Source organism: Torulaspora delbrueckii, chromosome 8 (genome assembly GCF_000243375.1).
Source record: "Torulaspora delbrueckii CBS 1146 chromosome 8, complete genome".
Lineage (NCBI taxonomy): Eukaryota > Fungi > Ascomycota > Saccharomycetes > Saccharomycetales > Saccharomycetaceae > Torulaspora > Torulaspora delbrueckii.
In genome coordinates, this window is record NC_016508.1 from 221,614 (window position 1) to 236,326 (window position 14,713).

General features: G+C 41.9%; 7 protein-coding genes across 7 annotated transcripts; 3 read left to right on the forward strand and 4 right to left on the reverse strand.

The window, feature by feature from the left end:
* Positions 1 to 201: 201 nt before the first annotated feature.
* Positions 202 to 2,349, forward strand: DBP7 (putative ATP-dependent RNA helicase; the record flags this gene model as incomplete). Its single annotated transcript, XM_003683152.1, has 1 exon — positions 202 to 2,349. The coding sequence occupies one exon, from the start codon at positions 202 to 204 to the stop codon at positions 2,347 to 2,349; it is 2,148 nt and encodes a 715-aa protein (XP_003683200.1).
* Positions 2,350 to 2,974: 625 nt separating this feature from the next.
* On the forward strand, positions 2,975 to 4,552 carry GSM1 (Gsm1p; the record flags this gene model as incomplete). Its single annotated transcript, XM_003683153.1, has 1 exon — positions 2,975 to 4,552. The coding sequence occupies one exon, from the start codon at positions 2,975 to 2,977 to the stop codon at positions 4,550 to 4,552; it is 1,578 nt and encodes a 525-aa protein (XP_003683201.1).
* A 71-nt stretch (positions 4,553 to 4,623) lies between these two features.
* Positions 4,624 to 6,111, reverse strand: RQT4 (Rqt4p; the record flags this gene model as incomplete). Its single annotated transcript, XM_003683154.1, has 1 exon — positions 4,624 to 6,111. The coding sequence occupies one exon, from the start codon at positions 6,109 to 6,111 to the stop codon at positions 4,624 to 4,626; it is 1,488 nt and encodes a 495-aa protein (XP_003683202.1).
* Positions 6,112 to 6,277: 166 nt separating this feature from the next.
* TDEL0H01330 (uncharacterized protein) lies at positions 6,278 to 6,730 on the forward strand (the record flags this gene model as incomplete). The annotated part of the gene is made up of 1 exon (XM_003683155.1): positions 6,278 to 6,730. One exon carries the CDS (start codon positions 6,278 to 6,280, stop codon positions 6,728 to 6,730), a length of 453 nt encoding a protein of 150 aa, XP_003683203.1.
* Positions 6,731 to 6,899: 169 nt separating this feature from the next.
* SDS22 (type 1 protein phosphatase-activating protein SDS22) lies at positions 6,900 to 7,919 on the reverse strand (the record flags this gene model as incomplete). Its single annotated transcript, XM_003683156.1, has 1 exon — positions 6,900 to 7,919. The coding sequence occupies one exon, from the start codon at positions 7,917 to 7,919 to the stop codon at positions 6,900 to 6,902; it is 1,020 nt and encodes a 339-aa protein (XP_003683204.1).
* Positions 7,920 to 8,215: 296 nt separating this feature from the next.
* ACP1 (acyl carrier protein) lies at positions 8,216 to 8,599 on the reverse strand (the record flags this gene model as incomplete). The annotated part of the gene is made up of 1 exon (XM_003683157.1): positions 8,216 to 8,599. One exon carries the CDS (start codon positions 8,597 to 8,599, stop codon positions 8,216 to 8,218), a length of 384 nt encoding a protein of 127 aa, XP_003683205.1.
* A 197-nt stretch (positions 8,600 to 8,796) lies between these two features.
* DCK1 (guanine nucleotide exchange factor DCK1) lies at positions 8,797 to 14,574 on the reverse strand (the record flags this gene model as incomplete). The annotated part of the gene is made up of 1 exon (XM_003683158.1): positions 8,797 to 14,574. One exon carries the CDS (start codon positions 14,572 to 14,574, stop codon positions 8,797 to 8,799), a length of 5,778 nt encoding a protein of 1,925 aa, XP_003683206.1.
* Positions 14,575 to 14,713: the final 139 nt, after the last annotated feature.

The following is a 14,713-nucleotide window of genomic DNA, read 5'->3' on the forward strand; positions in this document are numbered from 1 at the left end:
AATTAATTTTAACTATTTGATTTAGTCTATCTTTATTTCATAACTTTCGATGAGGTAGAAAAGAAACAGCTTGAAAAAAAATTTGCAGCTTGAAAAAAATCGATGAGCTACAAGTTTGAACCTTTGATTCGCAGTTCTAAGACAGTTTTAGGTCCTCATTGAGCTTTATTATAGTCAATTGATCAAAGGTACGGTTTACAAATGAGTGACGATGACGGTATGCTGTTGAATTTCGATACAAGTGGTGGTACGGAGGAGAGAAAGTCTGCCAAGGTGACAGGCGGCAGGTGGAAAGATAGACGTAAGTTGAGAATGATGATGGATGGCAAGGCTCCAAGCAAGAGAAGAAGAGTAGAGCAGGGGGATGAGGGAAGAGAGCAAACTAAGCGCAGAACAGAGAAAGAGCCATCGGCAGTGAATACTGCAGCACAGGAGATTAAGAAGGCTGCCCCAGTGGCCAACGCTCAGATAGTTTCGTCTCTTTTCACTTCGAACCGTGAGATTTCAACTTCTGTAAATACAAATGCACATGATGAAGATGCGGTAAAGAAACCTTCGAACGCCCCGCTTTCAATGGAAACCTTTGAGTCTCTTGGAGTCCAAGAGATGTTGGTCAGTCATTTGAAGGACAAGATGAGGATTCAAAAACCAACGAGTATTCAGAAGTTGGTGTTCTCACACATGCTCCTATCTGGAAAAAGTGCAGACGGTGATTTGTTCATCAATGCGCAAACTGGGTCCGGTAAGACACTTGCGTATCTGCTGCCAATAGTGTCCCGAATTTTGCGTATGAACGTCAGGGTCGATAGAAAATCAGGGTGTTTCGCATTAATCGTAGCACCTACTCGTGAGTTGGCCTCACAGATTTACTCTGTGGCATCGATGCTCACCAATTGTTGTCATTACCTAGTTCCATGCCTGTTAATCGGTGGAGAGCGTAAGAAATCCGAAAAGGCAAGGCTAAGAAAGGGTTGTAATTTTATTATTGGTACTCCAGGTCGTATACTGGATCATTTACAGAATACCAAGGTGATCCGTGAACAGTTGAGTCACTCGTTGAGATATTTTGTGATGGATGAAGGTGATAAGCTGATGGAACTCGGTTTTGAAGAGACTATTAGAGATATCTTGAATATCATCCATGAGGTCCCAGTCAACACAGAGCGATTCCCTCAATTGCCCACTAGAATCGTACACATTTTGTGTAGTGCCACTATGCAGAATGGAGCGGCTAAGTTAGGAGACGTCGCTCTGCAGAATTACAAACTGATAAGCAGCCGTAAGATTGAAAACGATGATGCCATCACTGAAGCACCAGAACAATTGTTACAGAAGATTGTTGTTGTTCCACCAAAGCTACGACTTGTCACATTGGCAGCTGAGCTAGATGAAATCCATAGGAAACATAAACAACTACAAGATGGTGTCACCTCAAGAACCATGGTCTTTTTATCCTGTTCCGACAGTGTTGAGTTCCATCACGAAACGTTTTCAACAAATGATTTGTACCATCGTAACCTGGTAGGTGAAAGTGTAAGGCTGCTGGATAAAGGTAATAACATACTGCCAAGTTTTAAGAGTGATGAAGAGCCAGGTGTGATTTTTTACAAATTGCATGGTTCTCTATCGCAACCAATCAGAACATCAACGTTAGAATCTTTTGCCAAGGACACCCCCACTACAAAAGGTAAACATCTCATCATGTTCTGTACAGATGTGGCAAGTAGAGGTCTGGATCTTCCTCATGTTGGTACTGTGCTCGAAGTAGATCCACCATTCTCGACCGAGGACCATCTTCACAGAGTTGGTCGTACCGCTCGTGCTGGCCAGGGCGGTGAAGCCTTACTGTTCCTACTTCCCGGTGAAGAAGAGGGCTACCTGGGCAAGATCAAATCATATCACCCCAAGGGATGGAAATTACTCAAGTACGACGACGATTTGCTAAAACCGGCATTTGAGCAGGTGAATGTCAGGAGAAGTGACAAGGACGACAAGCAAGATGATACTGTCCTTGAATGGGACACCAATGCTACAACATGGCATTTAAACGTCGAAAGACGTGTTCTTGAAGACTCTAATTTCAAATCACTAGCCATCAAGGCCTTTACAAGCCACATCCGAGCCTACGCGACCCATATCTCAGAAGAGAAACCTTTCTTTAACATTAAGTTTCTCCACCTGGGTCATTTGGCCAAGAGTTTTGGTTTAAGGGAGAGACCTAAAGGTATTGGTGCTCAACATTCGAAGGACAGAGACTCGGTCAAGAAGCCCAAGGAGAATTCCAAGAACAAGATGTTCCGTCTAGCGCGTATGGCTGTCAAGGAGAGTGCCAGCGAGTTTAATTATTGAATCCGCATACCCAGTATATATAACATTCAGCAGCATTTTTAACTCATTACCATAGAAAGTTTTAGCCGCTGAACTTTTTTTTTCACTTTTTCAGATCTTTTACTATAAAAGCGGCAAAGAATCGCCATGAAAGACAACTTTCTAAGAGTTTCTCTCTCTTCATTAACAAAAGGATAGAGGCTCTGGTGCTCATTGACTAAGATTAAGACGTTTATCGAATGTGTGGTAGCTTCGAGAAGCAATTGTAGCCTGAATCGCGTTGGATAAAACAAGTGAAACTAGCTAGTACGGAGCGATTAGAGGATACCAAGTGGTATTTAAGGTTTATTATGGTGACTTGAAGAAGCCGCCGAGATATTTCCGAACATCACGTGACTTTCATGCAACTACGCAAAAGATCGGACCCTGTCAAATGTGGGGGTATTGTCCACGGTATTGTCCACCATTAGAGAATGCAAAAAGTATATTGAGTGGAACAATATTTAGTCTTCAAATTCGAATGGAAAGGCCGGTTGGGATACTAAAGGAAACGAAAAGACTTTGAATCAAACTGAAGCAATCAAACTTTGGGTTCGAGGAATTTGCGGAGAACGGGACTTTCACCGAAAAGGCAACTTCCTCCAAGATGACAAAAAAGCTACCGGTGGGACAAAAACAAGTACGTAAACCTATACAGACGGCATGTGGATTCTGCCACGAGAAGCATCTCCAATGTGACGTTGGAAGGCCCTGTCAGAACTGTCTCAAGAGAAATATTGGGTATCTTTGCCGCGATAAAGTTAGGAAATCCAGGAAAAGGTCCTCGACATGGAATGCGACTACGGGAAATACAAAAATATTGAAGAAGGAATCCAGTGACTTACCGAAGGATGATCAACCACAATCCGATGATCCAGTTGATTCTGCCCCAATGTGTCAAGAATCAAGCGGAGAAAATGAGAAGAGCATTGGCAATTTGAAGCTCAAGAGCGATGATAAGGTAGAGGAAAAAGTTTCAGTTTTGCCAGTTCCAAAAATGCACAGCTTCACAAATTTATTGAGCAATAATTCGAATTCTTTTCTACATGACCCATTGATTCCCAATATGCTCAGCAGCAGTATCGATATTAAGCATTCCAACCCACAAATTTATCATGCTCACAGGTCCTTAGACTTCGATAGCATGTGGACGAATGACGAATATATGAAACTGAATGATATTACGGGGCTGGATGATAAAAAATCTGCGGAGCACCCTGAAGATCCTTTGTCAACCGAAAAACTGCCGCCTATCAAAAGATCCTCCTCGTCACAACTGTTCAAATATTTAAATGTGGACGGTTCGATACCCAGAACTGATTCAAGGCCCTACATATCCTTGGATATGACCAAAAGTGGCAGTATAAGTCGATTTGATAACGGCAAAGGTGATCAATCCAGTCACACCGATTCTAGTGGTCCTTCACCTGAAAACATACGCAAGGCCGAATTAACGCCGTATAAATTGCGCCAGCTCATCAAAAACCCCAAGGATCTATTCGAAAAGCAGCACCTTATCACACCGCATGACTATCGAACCGCCTACAAAGATCTTTTGCGGTGCTTGCACCGAATGTTTCTTGGCAGTTATGTGCATTCTACAATAGATGACGCCGCACTAACGAACGATGAGGAATTTAATCATAAAAGGCTGCTGAGGAAAAATCAACTGAAGCATATAGCTCGATCAATTGTGGATAGGTATGCGCCTATCTTTGTCACCTTAACCTCAAATATGATTGAAGACGATTTACTTTTACAGGAAATAATCCTGCAAAGAACTCTACTAGAATTTGAAAGCATGGCGAAATTACTCAATTGTACCCCAATATGCATTTGGAGACGGTCTGGCGAAATCTGTTTTGTAAGTAACGAGTTTGCTTCTTTGACAGGGTTTTCCAAGAAAGAAGTCTTAAACGAGAGAAGATTCATAGCTGAGTTCCTGGACCATCAAAGTGTGGTCAATTATTATGATCTATTTCATGAATATCTGGCATTCGGATCTAATCAATGCGGTAAGTCAACGACTACCTCCGACGGCCAAGCAATTTTTGGCAAGTGCAACTTGCTGTTGCATAGTGGATCATTTCTAAAATGCGCCTGTTGCTGGACTGTGAAGAGAGATAGTTTTAATATATCTTTACTAGTCATGGGTCAGTTTTTACCCATCTTTGAGGTTGACTGAAATTCAATATGGATCCAATTATTTATTTCGTATCATTTGCTGTCTATACATTCCTATAAATATTAATGTGATTATGCAATCATGTCCCATAGATTTTCGCCCTCTTGATCGATTTGCACCCTGGGTGCCCGCTCCCGAGTAGTGGTTTTGTCATCTTCATGGTTTGTTTGCTCTTCCAGACGAGAGTCTTCAATATATTTTGGAGGTTCGAACTGTTTCTTATCCTTCTCGTAATCCCAAACTTTCGATTGCAAAGCAGACTTTTGCTCGTTCTTCGTTGAATCTATGGCTCCCTTCAATTGGTGAATTTCTTTCAAATCATTTGAATCTTCTTCATCACTTATTTCTTCGATATCGTCATCCGAATCAGCTGTACTTTTTCCATTATTCTTCAATACTTCCTTCATTACCACTTTACCGTTAGCACCAATATCCATACTGACCACATATTTATCACGCTTCCCATTTCTCTCATTCTCTAATTTCTCCCATTTTCTCAAATTGCGTTGCTGTTTCTTTAACATTAGAGCACGCTCTTGTGCACTACCCCACACACCACTATCATTGGAAATACTGAAATCGCTGGCGTTATCGATAATTTTTGTACGTTCGGCAGATGTATCCTGAAAATGTAGAAGTTTATCCAAACGATCTTGTGCCTCAAGCAATTCAGGATCTGTCTCTGATTCTCGTTGTTGTCTCTTTTGAGCCTCCACCTCTTTCTTCTCCTCCTCCTCCTTGTCACGAAGTACCTCTTCTCGTTTTCTTTCACGTTCTCTTTGCCTTTCGATTAGGTCGAATAACTTGTCCTGCTCGGAGAATAGATTGGTACCCATTCCTGATGAGATTTTAAATGCGTTAGCATATTTTTTTTTATGAATGGGCCTTTGTGTCGTTTGTTCTTTGTGAGTTGACTCCTTTGACAGTTCTTCTTTCTCCTTCTTTAGTAGTTGCACGATCTTTAGTCTTTCTTCTAGCGGTATGAACTCAGTTGCACAAAATGTACACCTACCCAGATGCAGCCCTTCTTTGGCACATATTATCTTCCCACATGATAGACAATTTGGGGCCGCTTCGAACAATGGATGAATATTCCCCTGACAGTCACAAGCGTATTTTTTCACATCCTTTTCATTATGTTCAAGTTCGAGGAATTTCCAAACCTCATCAATTTCATGTATTAACTGGTTTCTCTTGGCCTTAAGTTTCGATTTCTCATACTTTTTTGGCTTTTCCTGCGGTACATGTTGCAGTTTCTTCTCTTGCTTGACTTCCTTTATAGGTTCCACTGAGGACACTTTCTTCTGCTCCACCCTAGGATGAGGTGTGACTTGCGGCTTAGCTTCTTCCTGAGAGAATATATCGTTAAAACCAATCACAAATTCAAAGGCCAAGTCATCATGGCCTAAAAACTCGAGAAACCCTTGTGCAATTGACTCTGAATTCGATTCACTCGCCTTTAACACCTGCTCACACAGGTTTTTAACATCATCCTCTTCAAGTGGCAGGATCTGTGGAACTTTCTTCAAGGCGTATTGAATAGCTTGCGACTTTGTCATGGCTATTTTTGACTCTCTTTATTGTTGATGATTAGTGTAAGATATTTCTTAAAGAGAGCGAAAGATCAATGCAATATCGCTTATTCAAGTGGCGGCTACAATAATATACAAGGATTCCAGCACATTGAGATTGCTACAGTATTGCACGAAGGAAACAAACTGAGCGATGTCGCAAGCAAGAAAGAAATCTGTTCAGGATATAGAACCCTGGAAACAAGAGACGACCGAAATGGAACATGCAAAATTACTGAAGTCAGTAAAATCGCTATCAGCCAAGATAGATGAGTATCTGAAACGTTATCCAATGGCCGATGACGCTGAACTACCGGCTACAACCACAGAGAAATTCGGCCTGAAACCTTCATATAAAGCGAATAAACCAAGACCACATTCGGCGGTCGAGTCGAGCTCGAATCAACTCACTGATCATCGATCGATATCGAGCACTATAGATTCTAATTCTCTGCCACTCTCAGATGATCCTCATACAACAAAGGACCTCAAAGAACGTCCAAAAAGGCTACGAAATTCATTCAAAAACGACCAAACAGCACCCAAAATACGAAAGACCTCCAAGCAGGATGAGGATATCCTAAATGCAGACTTCATCGCTCTATAGAGCCTTCAATGAATCCATTTCATCGATGCGCGGCGATTATTAAATTTATTGAAGACAGGATATATTATAATCTAATGAATAATAACAAAAGAAAATACAAAATTCTAATAGCATTACCAGCAATACTTAAGCATTTATTAGTGTTTGTTATGCCAGACAAGTGAATATTTCATCCACGCACAAAAGTTGCATCTATTTTCTGTAACGAGGGACCCAAATTCATTACGAGTTTTCTCCTGTAAGATGTTTCATTATTTCTTTGGATTGGGTTACCTTCCAAGTAGATCGTCTCAAAAGCAGGCAATCCTCTTAGTTCATCACCCACCTCCTCGAAGGTTTGGTCAATCTGGTTGAAGGATGCCCACAGATCGGTGAGATTTTTGAGATGTGACAAATTCTCGACCTTTGTAATCTTGTTGGAAGTAACGTCTAAAGTCGTCAGTTTGTGATTGTTGCTCAAGCCGTCGATCTTGGTGACAAAGTTGTGGGAAATGTAAAGCTCTTCGAGATTTTCCAGTTCTTCTAATCCTTCAATCTTCGTCAACCTGTTTGCCTGAATAGACAGAATCTTAAGTGATTTTAAAGGGTTCAAATGAACTAAAGTTCTAATCGAGTTTTTTCCTAACCACAATTCTTCCAAATTTTCCAGTCCTATGAAGGAATCTGGGAGGATCTCGTCGATTCTGTTCCCACCAAGCTCTAAATTGACTAGCTTCTTTAAAGTGGATAAGTTCTCAATCACCGAAATCTTGTTCTGAACAAAATAGAGATTCTTCAAATTAATCAACTGTTCCACATTCTTGATATGCTTAATCTTATTGAATGAAAGGTCCAAATTTTCTAAATTGACCAACTTGCTGATGTTGCTTGAAATATGCTTGATTCGGTTGTCGTAAAGATCAAGATCTTTGAATGTGTCCACTGGTAGTACTTCCACTTCACTTATGCTTTCTATCAAGTTTTGTCTGAGACATAAACTAGCCAATCTCGTAAACCTGTAAAGTTTCAAGTCCTCGAGAGACTGGATTTTCAGATGAATCAAATCAATTGATTCTGCATCATCCGGTAAATCTTCAGTGAGCTCTGAATCTGCAGTGATGTAGTCCACATTTGGATCATCCACTTGTTGCACTTCAAGGGAACCATTTCCCCTCTTTTTACCCTCTACTGGGGTGCTTGCCACGTTCATCGCACTTATTTGTAGATCTTCAATAGGAGGTGGACTACTATTCTCACTCTCAGTAATTTTGTTCATCGTTGTACCCTCAAGGTTGCCCTTGTCTTTGACCAACTAAGATGTGATAACCACTCAAGAAAGGATGACTAAAAAAACCCAACATAGGCAATCTCATAGTAATCGTTAAGATCATTACTTAAATACTGCTGAATACATATCATTGGTATAGAGAAACGCTACTCAGAGTCACCTGGAGATAGAAGATAGACAATTTTTTACAGGATAATTGGAAGTGACATTTATAGTCATTAGTTGGCTTCAGGGTTTGAAGCAATGTAATCAACGGTCTCACCGACACTTTTTAAGTCATCTGCCACTTTATCAGGGATCTCGATGTCAAACTCTTCTTCAATAGCAACTAATAACTCAACTGTATCTAAAGAGTCTAATCCCAAATCCTTATGGAAATAAGTCTGACCAGTCACCTCGGAAGATGCAGCAGTCTTGTCAAAGGCCTTGATCACATCAATAACTCTAGAGGTGATCTCTTTCTTGTCTACAGGAGCAGCTGTGTAGAAACGAATTGGTGCCACGAATTTGGAAGCACCAATAAATGCACTCTTGGCAACTAGGGGTCTAGAGATCGCTCTGGATGCAATTGGACTAGCAGCACGCAATGTAGTTCTGAACATCTCGGATTATAATGTCTGGTGATTTAAAGGCAAGCCTCTTTTTCTTGAATTGTAGTCACTATTAATCATCTTTTAGCTGGTCCTTTTAGCTTTGAATTGTTCGACTTTACAGAGTGCGAACGTAAGTCGTGACAAGTATACCGATTTTATGAGAATATAACTGTAACTATTCTTACATACTGACCCCGTCAAGTAGTTTATTGATTGTTGGATCTGCTAGTAATGCCCGACAGTGTGAATTTGAAGGAGTTTTTGGAGGTGGCCCTGGTTCCGATGCTTGTGCCACTCTCTGTTGGGAATAATCCATGACGGCTGGGGCTGGCCTTAGCAGGAGTAGTGTCCATGGTATCTGTTCTGGAATGGGAGGACTCTCGGGAGTCTACCGATGCCGCTTGGGTTTCGTTGAGTCTGTTGAAACTTTGTTGCAAGGTTAATTGCAGTTGATTTCTTGATGAATGCATTGGATTGCCGTGTAAGAAAGAGCCGAACCTTATTGGAGCAGAGCTGTTGACACCTTCTAGACTGATATTGTTCTCTATGATTTCAAGTTCAAAATTCTTCTTGAATAAGACGATGAGCATGTTGTGAGACTCTTTGAGTTTTTCCGAAGGAAGAAGTTCGCGATGTAGTATTAGACATCTGGCTAGGATCGTTGCCAGGTCTGCAAATGCTGCTGTCAGGGTTTGCAAATCTCCGTCTTCAAAATCTGAAGCCATATCGGGGTTCAAAAACTCTCTGTATTGCGTTATTCCACCGTTAACGGGAGCATCGATGGTGCCCGTCATATTCCTCGATAGTTCGCCGAAGATTTCGGAGCGGTCACCGTGCTCTTTGATTACTTTCCAGCACATGTTCTCCAGTCCGTTCAATTCTTGAACCTTGATCCGCAACGACCTCAACGCATTCTGTAAAGGTGAAAGTTTACGCTGAGTGACCTCTATGATTTCTGACCGGTTCATTAAAGTAGGGAAAGTGGACGTGGTACGATACGTCATTTCGTTGACCCATAAATCAGTTACACCCGTGGCACCAGGTAATCTCCTTGAATTGCTAAATGTCCTCAAATTTCTGTTTTCAATGTACATCCAGGTTTTGTTATTCAGGAAATGATTCTTGTCTGCATTCCTCTGGAAATGCTCTGATAGCTCGAACTGGGGCTCCACGCTGCTAACATGAATGAATCTTCCAACTGAAGAGTTTATGAACAACTCATCCATACGCTCTTGTGATTGAACAATTGTCGTCCCATGGTAAACTCTTAGTAGCCTATCGTGCATTGACGTTATGTGCTCAAAGGGCAAACCCTCAAAGATAAACCTCTTGTTCCTCAAAGAGCTTGGGAATCCCAGACCTGTAAATGAAACTTTGAAGTATGTGGGGACGAGCCTATCAACTGTCTGGAGGCTTGTGTAAATGTTGGACATTTCACCATAAACATATGCCAGACCACTCAAATCGTAGTTGATCTGGTCATATGCAGCAATTAAATCCTTATAGATCGACAGTGCTTTTTCTAGCTTCAAACCTTTGGCAAAGTTTTTCGCAGATTCTTTGTAAAGGTACTCCTTTCTTTCAAAAGAAGATTGTTCAGGAAGGGGTGGATAACTAATTGAGGCTAAGGCGTTGTTCGTATTCCAGTCATAGGTATTCGCCAAGAGTTCCAAGGATAAAGCCGCTTGAACGTGATCTTTCTTCCTCAAGAAATGAATAAACAGATCGTAGATCATCTTGTGAAATAGTTCAGGTCTATCGGCATTCAATAGATACGTGAACATTTCCATATGTACAGCTGTTCTATCATCATCAAATTCCTCTTGGTCAGATATCTTATACGCATTTGCAACAGTGTGTAGAAATGCGAAAAGCTCTTCCATAAGGGCAAGGACGAGTTGATAAATGGGATCATCCCTTGCAATATGGACTGTGTACAAGGTACAAATCTTGAATCTTTGTAAATCATAATCCGTCAGATAGAGCCTCCCTGTCTGATATGCATTGTAAAGCTCGGGAATGGCTATATTGAGTAAAGGCTGCAAGTTTCCATACGTCGACCAGCACGTAATAGCCGAGCACCATAATAGTCTGCAGCTGACCTTGATGCACTCAATGTGCCTGTGGAAAGCAAAAAGGAAAATTTCTTGCATCAAACCTACATTGTCTTCAAGGATCTGCATTTGGTATGGGCCAATTTTCTCGATACCAAACCTCGTCCCGCAATCCACTTCATACTTTTGACATGCAAGTGCATCCCAACTGCTGTTGAGAAGGTCGGCCGCCCGCTCTTTCACGTTTCCCATGATGCGGTACACCCCTTTCCTCGCAATGATGCCAAGTTTTATCAGGTAAGTCAGCTTGTTATTAGCTAGGGTGAAAATCGCTTTCAGGTAAGCGGTCCATAACTTGATATCAAGTTCTCCGCTGCCATTCGGTAGATTTTGTTGTATCATATAATCTCGGTACATCCGCACTAAAGTCATAAAGCTCCTGTTGAACATCGCAGATACACCAAGCCATTTGTTCGCTGGGAAAAATTGCCCCCTGGCCACAATCTTAACCATATGATATAAGGTGGTGACGTGATTATTCGTTATTTGCTTCAAGCAGAAATCGGTGTGAAACTCTTTGTCACCTTCGCACTCGGAAAGAATATCAACGAATGAAATATCCCGTGCACCGTATATTGCTTCGCCTGCTTTGGTAAGCTCACAAATGATGGTGATCAATTCTACCAGCACTTCAACGAGCACTTCCGAGCGAATCAAAGAATCCATCGGGTAGATCGAACAGGGAATGCTGCGGGGAAATAATTCAGTGAACGTAATTTTGGGCTTGAACAGATTGTTTTCTTTACAATACTTTCTTGTCAAGATGAACGCTCTGCAGAGTGTGGGCAAGAGCCGGATAAGGTTCCTTCTTAGCTTCCGGTCCTTAGCATTCTCAATGAGAGAGATAAGTACGCCATTGCCTAACCGAATGGAGGAGATGTGTAACGGAGTATAGGTATATGGTAGCAATGCCCAGTCGATACATTTAGACAAAAAGGCTAGTCTAACCATTTTACTCTCTCCGAAATCAAACAGATAATCATGTAAGTCTTTATGCGCAAGAATCCTACGAAGTAATGACAACTTCGTATTCAAATATCGTGCGTCCATTGGCGATAAACCTTTTGTCGCATATTCTCGATTTTCCTCCTTATTGCGGCAACTTTGAAGCAGTCCTAAGGAAAATTGAACCAACATCTCAGAGTCGTAAAGCCTGTTTATGGCCCCCAGCCACATATCGTAGGTCTGTAACACCAATATCTGGTCTTTAGCTACTGGCTCAGATGTACTTGCAAGAAACTGGCACACTTGGCTGAAGAATAACTGGAAAGAAAGTCTCCATTCGTCTGGTGATCCTTTTGAAGATATAACGGATATCATGATCAAGTACAAACTGGTTCGCGACACTGCGCCTCCAACTTTACCCCACTCTTTAGAGCAATTGCCAAATAGATCGCTCATATGCTGCAAAATGATTGATCCAACATGAGGCAGTTCTTTCAAGCTTCTTGAAGACTCTTCGTAAAAAACATTGAATGAGCGTCTCAGCCGGTCGCTTCGGGCCATCAGCTTGTCGATGGAATCCACGAAGGTAACAAATAACTGCCGGCGTATTTCATCTGAAAATCTATCTGGATGCTTATTTTCGAAAATGTCAAAACAATGCAAATAGGTTAATAAAAGCTCGCGAAAAAACTTCTGCAATTGATCGACACTGACTTTGGTCAATCCTATCAATATACCTATACAGTGCTTGGTGGACATTGCATCCCAGGCACTGCTATCTGTATAGGGAAGTTCAAGGAATTCTTTAAGGACGGAATCCAAGTTATACTTCTTCCCAACGTATTCTGTGGCTAGTTCGAGATTCACAAGAGGCTCTTTCACCGAGTTTAAGAGCTGAACATTTGTGTACTTCTTGAAACTCATGATTTGGCCTCCCTTCCTGATGTAAAAAGTAAGCTTGCCCATTAGGAACCCATTCAAATATGCTGCAACATTGATAGTCTCATTCTCCCTCATATGTTTCAGACCGTTTATTCTTATAGTATCGCCAATTGATTCGCCTGGCCGTACGGAAACCATTTTCCATGTGTTCTGAAGATTTTCATTAGCGCTGCTGCTGAATCTGATTCGATCGTTGCTACACGAAAGTTTTATTGTGATACTTTCGACATTTGTTTGTAGATTACCCAGCAGGGAGACTTTCCCCAACGAGAGATATATTCTTTCCGAGCTTCCTGAGAGTATATCGTAGAAATAAGTTGGCACAGATTTAATTGCACCGACAGAGGTCTGCACCGAATTGCCCGCATCCGACGACCTTATTTCCTTGATGTTGACTTCCAAAGAAGTAGCTCTCGGATTGATCGCCACTCCCTTATGGGAATTGGTTAAAATCCTATCAATCAATTCACCCCATCCCACACTTTCGTTATCCCAAATGTCTGCTCCAGATTTACTCTGCATGCTAGCCGTTTTGCTCAAATAAGACCCAAACAGGTGAACTTTGAATTTGAAAGCTTGAGAAAGGTCTGTATTAGATTCGTTGTAACGTGCAAAAACTCTAGTAATATCAACTGCCCCTGCAGCAATCCCACGCCTTATTGAACTAATTCTTCCTTCTTTGGTTTTCTCAAAAGGTTGGAAGGGTGAATCCGGAGGAGATGTATACTCTGATTGGATACTGCCAACAGTGACAGGAACTTTTTCGGTTAACACGACAGCCAAATAAGTGTTGCATCTTTTAATCTGTCCTGCAGGGATGTTCTTGAAAAGAGCTGCTGAGATGCTATTCAACGAGCTGATTTGATCAGAATCCATATTCACTGTGAAAGGTTCGGTGAGTCTCTCGTTTTTCGAGCAAAGATACATAGAGGCACTGATGTTATTAAGCATTGGGTTTCCTATACTTGCATCACTCTTGACATCATTAACATCGACCAGGATGTGTGACTCGGTCGGTTCGAAAAGGTCGTTAGCCGATGGTTTACTTCGAAGCAGATTACAGCTGGCGGCAGGGAAATCCTTCAATAGCCCATGCAGCATAGAGTTGAGCACTAGTGACTGTAAATTATCCTCTTCGTATGACAATAGTTCCCCCGTCTCGACATTCCGGCCGAATATACCTTCAGCACCCGAAGGATCCTCCGTGACCTGATTGAACGACGTTGCTCCAGCAAAACTTTTGTGCTTGGATGCAATCAATTTACCTATGCTGGCCAAAAGTGCGCTAGCCAATCTGCGCACTTTGATCAGCTCATATGAAGTCAAAAGGCTGAACTGAAGCCTGGAGCGGATAGCATCTAATTCATAAAATGCGTTGGTCAATTTTTCAAACAGGGCAAAATCGCCTGAAGAATAAACTCCATAAATATGTGAAGACAACAGCCCAAGGATAGGTGCAAGCTCCTCGGCAAATGGCCTATCCTCATACCTATAGTACGGAAACGAAGGTCTTGGTGGTTTGGACGTAGTAACCGCCTGTGTCTCGTTTGAATCCTCTCCCATGGCCAGACTATCGTAGAGTGATGGCGAAGTACAGCTTTCGCTGATCACAGAATGGAAATCAGCAAGTGCAGGCAACCTCACAAATGGGTTCTCGACCACATGACGGTTTAAATTTAAGTGCACGAATTTTCTGGGGATCACCACAAGTCTGTTTCTTAAATGTGGGAATTGATCATCCACAGAAACCATACCAGACACATATGCCTCGGGCAATGGGGTCCAGCAAAGGTAACCACGAAACCATTTCCTATCCTTCGACTCTTCGAAAACGTAAACTTCATCTCCCACATACAGATTGAAGAAATGGTCATCGTGAGTCCGCAGCTCGGGATGTCTCTTCAGAGGAAGGTACGACTTCACTACAATCCCGCGTGTCACACGATCAGTCGGCTTCCAGCCGCTCTCATCAGCCTCTATCATTTGACACCTACCAGACACTGCTGTACACGCTCCAGAGTGAGGTACACACGTAGATCAAGGCATTTAAACCACTTGATTAAAACCTCCATTCCTGTTCATTCTTGATCTCGGAAAGTTTCAGTCACTGCACACGTAATCT